Source organism: Haliaeetus leucocephalus, unplaced genomic scaffold (genome assembly GCF_000737465.1).
Source record: "Haliaeetus leucocephalus isolate CR32 unplaced genomic scaffold, Haliaeetus_leucocephalus-4.0 Scaffold555, whole genome shotgun sequence".
In the NCBI taxonomy this organism is placed as follows: Eukaryota; Metazoa; Chordata; class Aves; order Accipitriformes; family Accipitridae; genus Haliaeetus; species Haliaeetus leucocephalus.
Window position 1 is genome coordinate 20,052,189 of NW_010972991.1, and position 12,108 is coordinate 20,064,296.

The 12,108-nt window shown below is 40.5% G+C and overlaps 1 protein-coding gene across 1 annotated transcript; it reads left to right on the top strand.

The window, feature by feature from the left end:
* Positions 1–1,551: 1,551 nt before the first annotated feature.
* LOC104837745 (chromosome unknown open reading frame, human C8orf37) lies at positions 1,552–10,590 on the top strand. The gene is made up of 7 exons (XM_010577083.1): positions 1,552–1,635; positions 4,072–4,142; positions 4,657–4,722; positions 5,538–5,633; positions 7,303–7,434; positions 8,790–9,031; positions 9,121–10,590. Exons 1-6 carry the CDS (start codon positions 1,561–1,563, stop codon positions 8,983–8,985), a joined length of 636 nt encoding a protein of 211 aa, XP_010575385.1. The 5' UTR covers positions 1,552–1,560; the 3' UTR covers positions 8,986–9,031; positions 9,121–10,590.
* The last annotated feature ends 1,518 nt before the right edge of the window (positions 10,591–12,108 follow it).

Below are 12,108 nucleotides of genomic sequence, written 5' to 3' on the forward strand. Positions count from 1 at the left end.
GAGGAGCAGGGGGAGGGGCCGGCGGCAGCGGCAGCGGTGGCGAAGGAGGGCAGGTTAGCGGTCCCGCGTGGGTCCCGGCGCCCTCACGCACCTCCCCGCCGAGCGGACGGCGGCTGGCGTGGCGCGCAGCCCACGCCTCCCCCGGCCTGTGGGGCGGGAGGGGGTCGGCGTCCGGCGAGACCCCTCCGGAGCCGAAAATACCGAGGTTCGGGAGCCGAAACACTGGCCGGCGGTCAACGAGTATCTCCTGTAGTACTTACTTTTAAACACCAAGTCGTCTGCCAGCGAGCTGAGTTAACTTCGGACAGTCTTTGTTGGGAGTATCCCAACCTCGGATTAAATATGGCGTTAAAAGCTGCACCAAGCTGTTTGTGAGTTAGGCTCAGGGATTACTTAGCTCTATAACTGACCAAGTGATATATATAAAATATCTATAAATCCTGTGATTTAGAGTAGGAAGAACTTTAGCGATAGTATTATCAAACATTTTATTCTGTTGATACTTCAGTCATTTATGTATTCTGTTAACCATATCTTCTACACTAAGTGCTTAACTTACACTCCACACTTTCACGTATCTACCTCAAATTTCACAATTTTGAAAATGCTGGCCTGAATACTGACAGGTTTGGTTGTGACAGGGTCACTGCTGACCGTACTGCCAAGCGGTCTGCCACACCGCTGCGGGCCCTCAGGTTTCCATCCTGGCCCTCACTGGTATCTCAGACTCCCGTTGGAAGGTCTGTGGACCAGAGGGGCTTTGCCAAATATCTCCACAGGTGGGCTGCTGAGCGCTTACCCAACAGGCATTTCAGAGTCCCAGGCAAGGATCTTGAAGACCCAAATGACTAATGCAAGACCAATAAGCCTGCTGCCTTTGGCCACATCACAGGACTTCCCCATTGTTTGCATAATGGTTAGATAAGCACTTAAATTTAGTCAGTCTAGTTATAATATTTCTAAAAATCACACAGTTTTTTTCTTTCTCGGGAGTAGATTTGTTCTTGATTGGTTGATGTAGTAGTACTACAGGCCTCTTTCTCTGACAAAGAGCTAGCAAACAGCAGATGAGTGACAAGACTCCTCACTTGAGTGAAAGCAAAGTGCAGGTGATCTCTCTAAATGCATACAGTTTGGCAGGAATTCCTTCAGAACCCCTGCAGTTGTATAGCATAAGGAGAGAACTCTCCCTGACCTTTCCATATTCCTGCTGCTGAAGATTAATGTGAAAAATCAGGGCTGCCCAATTTACTGCTCAGTAAGTGCAGCATGGGTTATGTTGTCATCGTTTTATTCAGGGTTGGAAGTGGCTGGAAATAAAAGAAGCAAGCAAAAATAAGGCCTATGATGGGACACTTCAACAGGGAGTGAAAGGCGTCATCCTGCAGTTTACATCTGTCCAGTCATGATTTGGATGGCCTACCTTAGATACTACAGAAATACTAGAGGAAAAAGGCTGTAACTAATTTTATGTTTTAACTTACTTACAGTTAGAACTGCTCTGGTCATGCTACGAAATGAAAGTTGATTTGTTTGTTTTTCAGATCAGCTAAACTGTTAATGAGTGCTGAAGAAAATATAGACGACATTATTGATGAAATCTGTAATGACAGCAGCTTTACCAAAACACCTCTGGTGAGTAGGAGTCTGGAGAAATGCAGAACAGATGAGGTTCAGCGATGGAAAGAAAAGCACCATAAACTAAAACTGTTTTAAAGCAAAAAATTAACTAAAACAAGCTGTAGGATGAACTTGGAAAATAAAGCAGGAAGGAAAATGCAACAGTCCTATAGTGAGGAACAGGAGAGTTACAAAGAGGTGGTCTTACCCAAGCAGTAACAGGCGATTAAAGGAAATGCTCAAGATAGAGCATAGCATCAGATACCACAGAATTACAGAATGGTTGAGGTTGGAAGAGACCTCTGGAGGTCATCTCATCCAACCACCTGCTCAAGCAGGTCTACCTAGAGCTGGTTGCCCAGGACTGTGTCCAGACAGCTTTTGAATATCTCCAAGGATGGAGATTCTACAGCCTAAGTAATCTGTTCCAGTGTCTGACCACCCTCACAAGAAATAAAGAAGTTTTTTCATATGTTTAACCGGAATTTCTTGTATTTCAATTTGTGGCCATTGCCTCTCCTCCTGTCAGTGGGCCTCACTGAGAAGAGTCTGGCTACATCTTCTTTGTTTTTCCCTGTCATGTATTTTTACACATTGATAAGATTTTCCTAACCCTTGTCTTCTCCAGGCTAAAGAATTCCAGCTCTCTACAAATACAGCCTCTACCTGTATGTCAGATGGTCTAAGTCCGTAATCACCATTATGTCCATGTCTCTTTTGTGCTGGGCACAGAACTCCAGACATGTCTGTGAGGCCACATCGGGAGTATTGTGTCCAGTTCTGGGCTCCCCAGTACACGAGAGAGGTGGAGCTACTGGAGAGCCTCCAGCAAAGGGCTGTGGAGATGATACAGAGACTGGGGTATCTTTCATATGAGGAGAGGCTGGGAGAGCTGGGACTGTTCAGCCTGGAGAAGAGAAGGCTCCAGGGGTATCTTGTCAATGTGTGTAAATACCTGATGGGTGGAGTAAAGAAGGGGCCAGACTCTCTTCCATAGTACCTAGTGACAGGACGAGAGGCAATGGGCACAAACTGAAAGACATGAAATTCCATCTGTATACAAGAAAACACTTTTTTTACTGCGAGGGTGGTCAAACACTGGCACAGGCTGCCCAGAGAGGTTGTGGAGTCTCTGTGGAGATTTTCAAAACTGAACTAGACACAGTCCTGGGCAAGCTGCTGAAGCTGACCCTGCTTTGAGCAGGGGCGGTGGCCTAGGTGATCGCAAGAGGTCCCTTGCAATCAAAATGGTTCTGTGATTCTGTCTCACCAGTACTGAGTAGAGACCAAGGATCACCTCCCTTGACCTGCTGGCAACGTCCCTCCTAATGTAGCCCAGGATGCTGTTGGCCTTCTGTGCTGCAAGGGCACACTGCTGGCTCATGGTCAATTTATCACTGACTGAATTTCCCACGACCTTCTCTGCAAAGCTGCTTTCCAGCTGGTCAGCCCTCAGCGTGTTCTGGTGCATGAGGGTTATTCCTCCCCAGGGGCGGGAATTTGCATTTCCTCTTAGCTGAACTTCAAGAGATTCCTCTCAGCCCGTTTCTGCAGTCTGTTGAAGTCCCTCTGAATGGCAATGCAGTCATCTGGCATGCCAACCACTGCTCCCCATTTTGTATCATCTGCAAATTACTTCTGTTGTTTGACAGCAGGAGATGGTGATGAAGCTGCAAATTTGCATTGTTAAGACATTCAGAGTGACAGAAGGCCTTGAAAATAGATATTCATTTAGGTATCATCAGTGGAAAATTGTATTATTTATACTTCATAACCCCCTGTGCAGATGCTCTTATTTTCATGAGTGATGTTGGTTTTGCTTTGGTTGTCTTTGATTTCTTACAGAATGGCTAAGTCTGAACCAACAAAAAACACTTGTATACCACAATACGTATGTCTGAGTGAGAGAGAACTACATCAGTAAATTTCCATAATTTTATCATTTTATATTCCTAGGACTTCCCATTTAGGATCTAGAATTCAAGTATTCTAGAAGTCAAATAACGTGGTTTATGTGCAGCAAATAACAAACTTTTCAAAGGCACTTTATCTTTTTGAATAACGTAGGTCCTTGATGTGTTTTCAGTAAAACAAAAGCTCAAAAAACCTGAGGGAGAAGGTTACTAAATTAAACTGTTTTTAAAAGCAAAATTATTAAAAAGCAGGCGTGAAATTCTAAGTCTTGATTGTAAAGTCAAAGTGATCGTGTGGTGTTGAATTCCTTCATACAGAGCTGGGAACTCAGTATGGGAAGAGAAGCCTCGTTCCTCATTTAACTGTTACTTCAGCAGCTCTTGTCTCAGAGTGTCACAGAAAGATAAGCAATACAATTCCCAAATTCTTAGTCCCCTTCTGTGACTGAGATTTTCTGGCTCCTGCTTATTAAGTAAAACAGAATATTGTTACCTTGCTGTAATGCTGCCTTTTATTCTTTGATTGCTTTTTAAATAGAAATTGAAGTCTAACTCTGCAAGTCTCAGACCTGAAAGCAATAGTGCTGTTGTACAGGCTCATAGGAAAAGGTAAGTAAAAAATGTTTATGTTGAACACAGCTTGATTACAGCTTGTTGTCAGTCTAATAATATTGCTACTGTTCAATCTGTGTTGACATTAACTAAGAAAGAAACTGAGTACTCAGAGAAGTATTGTTTTTGAAGAAAAAGATAAACAGAAAGATGATTTTGAAGAATTACTAATGTGCTTTCATGTGTCAAAATTATTTGTTATAAATTTATTAATTGTTTAAGCTATTGAACAACAGCTTCCTTTGACTTGTGGACATATACATTTATCAAATGCTGCAATATATAGTCCCATATGTATTTGGTATAGAGAGTGGTTGTTGTAGAGTTTTTCTTTGAACACCTTGGTAATGGAATTTTTAAAATTCTGTAGTTTGTAAGCATTTGGATGCTTTGCCTATATTTAATAAATATTATTTTAGAAATACCATACTGTTAAACTAGGAGAAGCATTGTACTACTTTCTCAAAAATGTTTCGCTATAATTTAATATTTTTTAATGAAATCTATATAGATGCTGTCCAGTGTACCTGGGTGGAAGCTCTTCACCATATGGCATAGGAACGAATATTTCAAAAAGGTAGGAAATGTGAAAAAAAAATTCTACTTGTTTTATCATTATTTTTATTCACAACTGTGTTTCTGTGGCGGTACAGTGTTCTGCATTTGAACTGGACAGGACAGCCCTATATTCATCTCAACATATGTCTGCCTGAAACTGCAGTTGAAGTCGGCTGGTCCCTTCCAGTCCTTTGGTATTGACCACTAGATCTTTTGTTCATTTGAGGAGTTGAAAGATGTGTGCAAATGAGACACGAGACTCCAAAAATCAGTAACAGGTAGTTAAGAAAATTGCTGCTGTAGAGTATTGTTATTTTTCCCTGCCTCTCTTCATCTTTCTGTGTGATGCTGAGTATGTGACTTAAATCAGCGGACTGGTTTAAATCATCCCAGAGCCTGAAATGAAAATAGTCAGAGTGCTTTGCAACTGCAGCTGAACTTAGTAGGAGAGGTACTTTAAAGATTTATCCCTAGTATCCTGTAGAATGTTATTGCTTTTCCTTGTGGGATTTTTTGTAGTAATTATGCGTTTGATGCATATTTGGATGCTGGTCAGGTGCCATACCAGTGAGGAAGACTAAAGAGAATATATCAAGAGAATATCAGTTTATTTCATGTGTTCTGTGAGGTTAGGAACCTGTAAAAATAATACCTGATCACATAAGTTAAAACACATACCATGATGAATGTGCCAGAGATGTCAAAAAATTAAGATTAGAGGGTAACCTTGCTTCTAGTATTTCTGAGTGAGCGCTGTACTTTAAAACAGTTATGATCTGCATAGCCTCTCTGATTGTAATAAGCTCTTGGAGCTTTCTGTTCTTTTTTGGCCAGAACGTGTGATCAACTACGTTGTACTGCTTGCGACTTCCGTGTGTCACTTTTCAATGACTACATCTGGGATCAGTCCTGTGATTATCTTTTTTTCAGGTATGTCTGAGGTGGATTTGGTATTAGTATTGTGTTGTTGTGCTTTGGGGCTTGATATGAATGGAAAAGATGAAAAGTCCTGAGCACTCCTGTGTTACTTAAAAAGGAGCATGTGTGCAACCTGTTCAGGGATTGGGTGGGAAAGTCTGCAGGGAGAGGGATGCAACATCTCCCATAATCGTGCCTTTCCATTTCTTCCCCCGTCACTCTACCTCTGTGCTTTTTAGAAAGAATTCAAGTTTCATGGATCAAAAGGCAACTTTACTGCTGAAATGAGCAGACAATCTGTGTGATGGGTTGACCTCTGGTGTGCCATTGCGGGATGCCTACAAAATGAATGCAGATTTTTCAGCATGTACTTCTCACCGTACCTTCAGTCATACAAACTGTGATTGTTTCAAATCAGATTTTGGTTTTTTACCCAGTACTGTAGTAGGCATGCTCCTAATACAGACATCAAATTGGAATGCCTCAGGTTTTAGTAGTCTCTGTATGTGCCCGTTAACTGTTGGAGGTAGTGGAATTGTTCAGAGTATGTGCTTGGCCACTAGGGGCTGGACAGCTGGAGATGAACAGTAGTGGGTACATCATCTCCTTTTCTATTATTTTTCCTGTATTACATGTTAGGTTTTTCCTGTATTTTCCTTCCAGTTTCAAAATTTGTATTTCTCTTTGAATGCAAATCTTATTTTCCCATTACTTAAAGCAGCATTAAAAATATAGTGCTGCACTAGTCTCCTGAGATGAGTTTGGTAACTGGAAAGGTTAAATAAAAATATGATCCTTTTATTTACTCAAAGTCAAAATTATTCTGCTTCTGAGTTCTTGAAATTAATATTAAAAAAAAAAAGAAATGAAAGGCATTAGTATCAGATAGTTGTAACATTGATTAAAATCTGTAATCTTTAGCAAGATATTTAGCTATTTATTTTGACCAATCTGAAGTTTAAAAAAACAAAGTTGAAGATTAAACATTTGCCTTCCATGAACAGGTGTCTGACCTCTTTTTCTAAAAAGTCTTCCTTTGATGTTTGTTTTGGGTTTTCTTTATTTAGCTGGACTTGTTAATGTTGTTTCTGAGCAACTGAGTGGTCAGTAATTGATGGCCAGGAGGAGGTCATGAGAGCAGGGATAGTTAAAATGCTAAATCTGTTGTGCTTGATGCTTGCATAGGAATTACTTGTGGTTTGATGTACGTTCTTCCCTCTTAAGGCCATTTCATTTCAGTCACTTTAACAACCATCCTGAATAACAGTTCCTGATGAAAATTTTATCTGTTGTTGTACCCATTCTGCATAGGGGTTTTTACAGTAAGTTTGATAAGATAAATACATTTTTGGATAATTTCTTAACACGACAATTAACTCTATCTAGTTTTCTTCCCAACTCTTTCTCTGGAGCTCACACAGGGTCTCTAAACCCGACTGAGGACATTGTTTACAAAAATTTCAATCTCCAGTTGATCTGAGAATACAGCAAGTACACACTGAGACTGCTCTCAGGAAAGGATTATGTTCAAAACAGAATTTAAACACATCCCTAAATTCATTCATGACAATGGTACTCAGAAATGTTCTGAAGAGCTTTTCTGAATTGAAATGGCCTTAGGAATCTTTTTTCTTTAAAAAAAAAAATGCGTGATCCTAAACTGAACTCACTTGATTGGCAGGAATAACATGCCTGAGCTCAGTAAACTAAGAGCAAAGATGATAAAGAAGAAAGGAGCACGAGCGTATGCTTGTCAGTGCAGCTGGAGATCCATTGATGAATTAACTGACCTCCAAACAGACCAGCAGCTTCGGTGGGTTTGTGGTAAACATGCAGAATGAAGTCCTTTTGTGCGTGGTACCTACTTGTGTGGAAACAGGTCATAAACTCAATTTGTGTCCCCCACAGTTTTCTGAGAACAGATGGAAACCTGAATACTTATATCTAGAAATAGATTATAACACCCAGACTTCAACCTGAAAACTTTTTTTCAATTTATCTGTCTTGCTAGTAATGTTGGGAGTTGAATTATTAGAAGAAACAATCAGTTTGGAGGCTTTCTAGATGCTAAATGAGGTTAAAGCTTATACTCAGTAGTGTTAAGAAAGGAAGAGGAAATTGACAGATTTAGGCATGGGGCAAAGCACCTTGAGACTGTTCCTCATATCTAGCAGAGCGCCTTATTTCCCATGTTTGCAGAATCTTGGACTCAAAATGGTGGGTTGGGATGCAGCCATGACACACAAGCATATGAATTTCTGCACAGAAATTAATACTGCTGTTCTGCTTTGCTCATAGCTGTTAATGAGCAAGTGGTTGTAGATCTCTTAAAAAATTACTGCAAGATCAGCTCTCACCTCGAAGGTTTCAGCACACCCCAAAACTTTACTTTCTTTTAGCCACCAGTAGCCAAAAACTGCAGGTGCTGGAAATTTCCATCCAGTTCCTACTGCTTTCTTCAAAGCACTTTCTGCTGACTAAAGACTTTTACCACAGTGAATTTCTTGGACTTCCCTTCAGCCTTCACTGCAAGAGGCGAACAAGTTATTGTGCAATTATTAAATACGGTGCAATTTTAAAGAGATTCTGAAGAGTGTATAACTCTTTATCAATATTTTCAAGGGAAAAAAGGCTTAGGCTTTTGAGTGAGAAAATATATATCCCCACTGACATTCAAATTTGGATTTTTTTCAGTTTCACTTAGCTCTCACTTCAGCTTCACTTCAAAATACTATGTATTCAGAAAGTGTAACTGTCCTGTTTCAACACACTCCCTTCCCCCAGTAACATCATAAAACTACCTCCAGTATCATGTTACTTGGTGAATTGTCTTGATTACAGTTAATGTCACTATAGTTTATGAGCTCTTTCTTTTCATTCTGTATAAATAACACAGGAGATGGATATGGGTTTTGGGTGGGCAGAGAGGAAAGAAAGGATTACCAGTCCTGGCAATTACTAAATTGAAAAGTGTCTCAAAATGGGAAGTCTGTCAGTATTTTTGCTACGCACTATGTGATACTGTACAGATAAATGCAAAATTACTTTTGTGCAATTCTAGCTATACAAAGCCATTTCTTTTTTTGTGAAGTTTTGCTCATGGCCCTAATCTGTACATTTGTTCTTTTTCTGAGCTTTTCCAAAACAATTGCATGATCTTTCTTATAGAGGTCATCTCTTGAACCTGTTGCTTTGTCTGTACCCCTCTGAAAGAGCAGATCTCAGTAGTGACCAGAGGCACAATGTACTCTGCATCCTACTCACCTTCCCCCTCCATGAGTGTTTTTTTAGAACCTGCAGAGGACCAGCAGTGTGCCTGGGAGGCGGGGCAGTGCTTTACATACACAGTGCTTCAGTGCTCTAGAGTGCATGTTCCAGTGCCACATGCGGCCTTGCTAGTAGGTTCAGAGGTGAGTTGGCTTTGGAGAGGTACTACTTGGCATAATGGTATAGACATATTTAAGGTCATGTATTGTTTTCAATGCAATTGGTGTTTCAGGCTGAAGTTTCAACTGCTAGAGTCTAAAACTGCAGGTTCAGGAGACAGAGAGACCCAGAGACCAGCTGATTAATACTCAGTCAGCTACTGGAAGAGGTCTGCTTGTCTTTCTGTCCTTTGTGAAGAGATAGCCCCTGTGTGGACTGTAAGCAGTGTTCCTGGGTTTTCTTCAGGTGGGCCTGAGCGATTTCCAGTCCCAGAGAACATCAGTGCTAATGGTAAGAGAAGAACCCAGCAGTAGTATGTAATTTATTAACAAGCTCTAGAGAAGAAGAAACCTACTTTCCATTCTTCTTGAAGAAGAATGCATTTCAAAAAGTGCTGAGTTGCCTTAGCTTGCCTGTTCCAAGGCCATTTGAAACTGATGACCAAGTAGCCCCGCAGGATGCTCTTTTGGCCTGCATTTGCACTGGAACTTGTGCCACAATGTAGGGAAAAAGTTGGGCTTGCAACTTGTGAGCAGGAAATGGGGAAATCCTAACACCCATCTCAGTTCATGAGTCTTACATGACTTGGAAAAGGAGCGTGTCCCCTGTACCCCGTTTTAAACAAACTAATAGAAATAGTCACCCTCTCTGGAACAGTTTGCACTACCAAGTGTGTGGAGCAAATCATGCAGAAACAAAAGTTCAAGACATCCGTTCTAGTGATTTTTACGACAAAAATACAGCCTGCAGCACTTCAAAAGCGGAGGCTAGGAAGGAATTGAGACAAAAGGACTAAGAGTGTAGGAGAAGTAAAAAGGATTAGCACCAATATCTGTTGACAACATTAGTCAGCATTTCTCCGAGGTCACCTCATCCCTCAGTCTTCTGTTAGCCTGGAGAGTTGTAGAAAGAGAGTTCTTCTGGGTGGAGATTGTTGTCAGGTGATTGTATCACTAACGCCACTAAGACTGCACTCCAAGCACTGAAAATGTTAGGAGATAATCTTTATTAGTAAATGTGTGTGAAAACCTGAGCATTCCCCTGAAATCATCATGCTTATTCAAGTATAGTTACTTGTTTCTAGCCTTGGTCAGAATGGTGGGATATGACAGCTCTTTGTCCAAGTGAAGTTTTAAACAGGTGCAGAAATAGTGCTTATTGTATTGGTTTTCATTACAGAATTTAGCATATTTCTAGATCTGATAATAGTTACTATGTCATTAAATATAATTATTTTGTTGGAAAAAGGAGTGGTATTAAGTATTTGATTTCCCTTCCTTTACTTTCTTCAGTTACATGTTACAAACCACTCCAAAGTCCTCAATGAAAAGAATGTAAAGAAAGGTAAAATTAGAGCTTGAATGTTCATTTGAGGAAGGTATTGTAAGATTGCACAAGGTTTTCAAGATGTAGCCCAGACCCTAAGTGATATTTCCGTGTCAGTTATCTGAGATAGCAGGGACTATGTAAAGAATTTTGTTTAAGAATGCCATTCAGCTGTTGTCAAACGGAAGTACTGGAGAACAGTTTTGCTATGTATAAATGTGACCATTGTTTTCCTCCATTTTTTTTCTTTGGAAGTAATAATACCATTTCTGTTTGTGAAACGGGCAAGGTGAAAACTTGAGACTTTCATTTTGTTTGGGTGATATGCTTGGAAATTTTTTATTCTGCAGCAGATCCCTCAACAAAACAAAACCAATGAAGGATGACAAAATGAGAATCCACACAAAAGCATTCACTTGGAAATGTAGTCAGTGGTTTAGTGTCATACCAACTTTTCTAAATCTGTGTTCCTGCAGTACTTCTGGATAGGAATCCAATTCAGATGTATATAGTACATTCTTATAGCTTTTCTTTATCAAATTTTAATGTGCTGTTCTGACCATATCTCACTTGTTTTACCTGCAAACTATGGAGGGTGTCCAACCCAGTTGCTGAGTATAGCTCAGTAGAGTAATTATTAAGGATCTTGCCCTGCCATAAAATTTAACTTACAGCATCACACATTGCAAGCTCTGCACTGTATAAAATTGAACAAAGATATTTTTTTTCTGAGCACCCATTTCAGTTTTGTACTGAAGGTATTCTGCAAATGCTAGGCACTGGAAGCTGCCACTTGCTGAAAGACTGCTCACTTCTCTTGTTTCCTGACATGGGAGTCTTTGGGTCATGTAACCAGCACATGTGGTAGTCAAACAATAGGAGAGGGACTGTGCTGGGAGCTGCGTAGGCAAATTTTTCTTCCTGCCAGGCTCTTTTTGTACAAGACCTGACCAGTTTTGTCTGCTGTGTGACATCTGATAACCGCAGACAGGCCACCCTGTAGGGGGTGGAGTAAAGGAGCATCAGGTGCTGCTCATTTGCAAGGCCCACATATGATTCCTGGGATGTGGCATATGTGCTTCAAGGAACGCATTTTTCAAATGTTGATACTTCAATAAAATGAAAAGTTGGAACAAATCTGAATTGTGTGTTGTGTAAATGCTATTGTGTTGTTCCAAAGAGAAGCCTTATAAATGTTATGTAGGACCATGTTTTCTCTGTCAGAAGGGTTATGAAATGCCCTTAGTACAAAAACACTGTCCAGCTTATAAGAAACCATAAGTCCTGTTGTGTGTGTTTTCTCACATCGATGGGGATGCAGCAAATACCTGAAAATTAAATGAGCTTTAACATTCTTTACCAGATAACATGAGGAGAGCACATTAAATTATAGAGAGCTCGTAAAGGTGGCTGCATTTACCACATTTCTTGGATGTTTACCTAGGATAAAAGGTGGAGCCAGCTGCTGTGGAAGGGGGCATATAGCTAACTTCTTGCAGAGTAGGATGCTGGTACCTTTGTGTATCAGTCAAGGCAGGTTTTCACTAGCATCACACTGGTCACTTAAAAGAGGGAGATCAATCAAGGAATCACAGCATTTGCTGTCCCCTGGATCTCGCTGTAGAAAACCATTCTTAGTACCAGGAAGAAGTTGCTCTACATATGGGAGTTGGAACAAATGGTGTTTCTCCATCATGGAGAAATGCTGCGTGGCATACGTTAGAGTAACAGACAT

Coding starts and splice junctions, on each gene's coding strand:
- LOC104837745 (XM_010577083.1), top strand. CDS start 1,561: ATGAGTGCTGAAGAAAATATAGACGACATTATTGATGAAATCTGTAAT. Junction 1,636..4,071: donor GCTTTACCAAAACACCTCTG/GTGAGTAGGAGT, acceptor CTTTTTAAATAG/AAATTGAAGTCTAACTCTGC. Junction 4,723..5,537: donor GGAACGAATATTTCAAAAAG/GTAGGAAATGTG, acceptor TTTTTTGGCCAG/AACGTGTGATCAACTACGTT.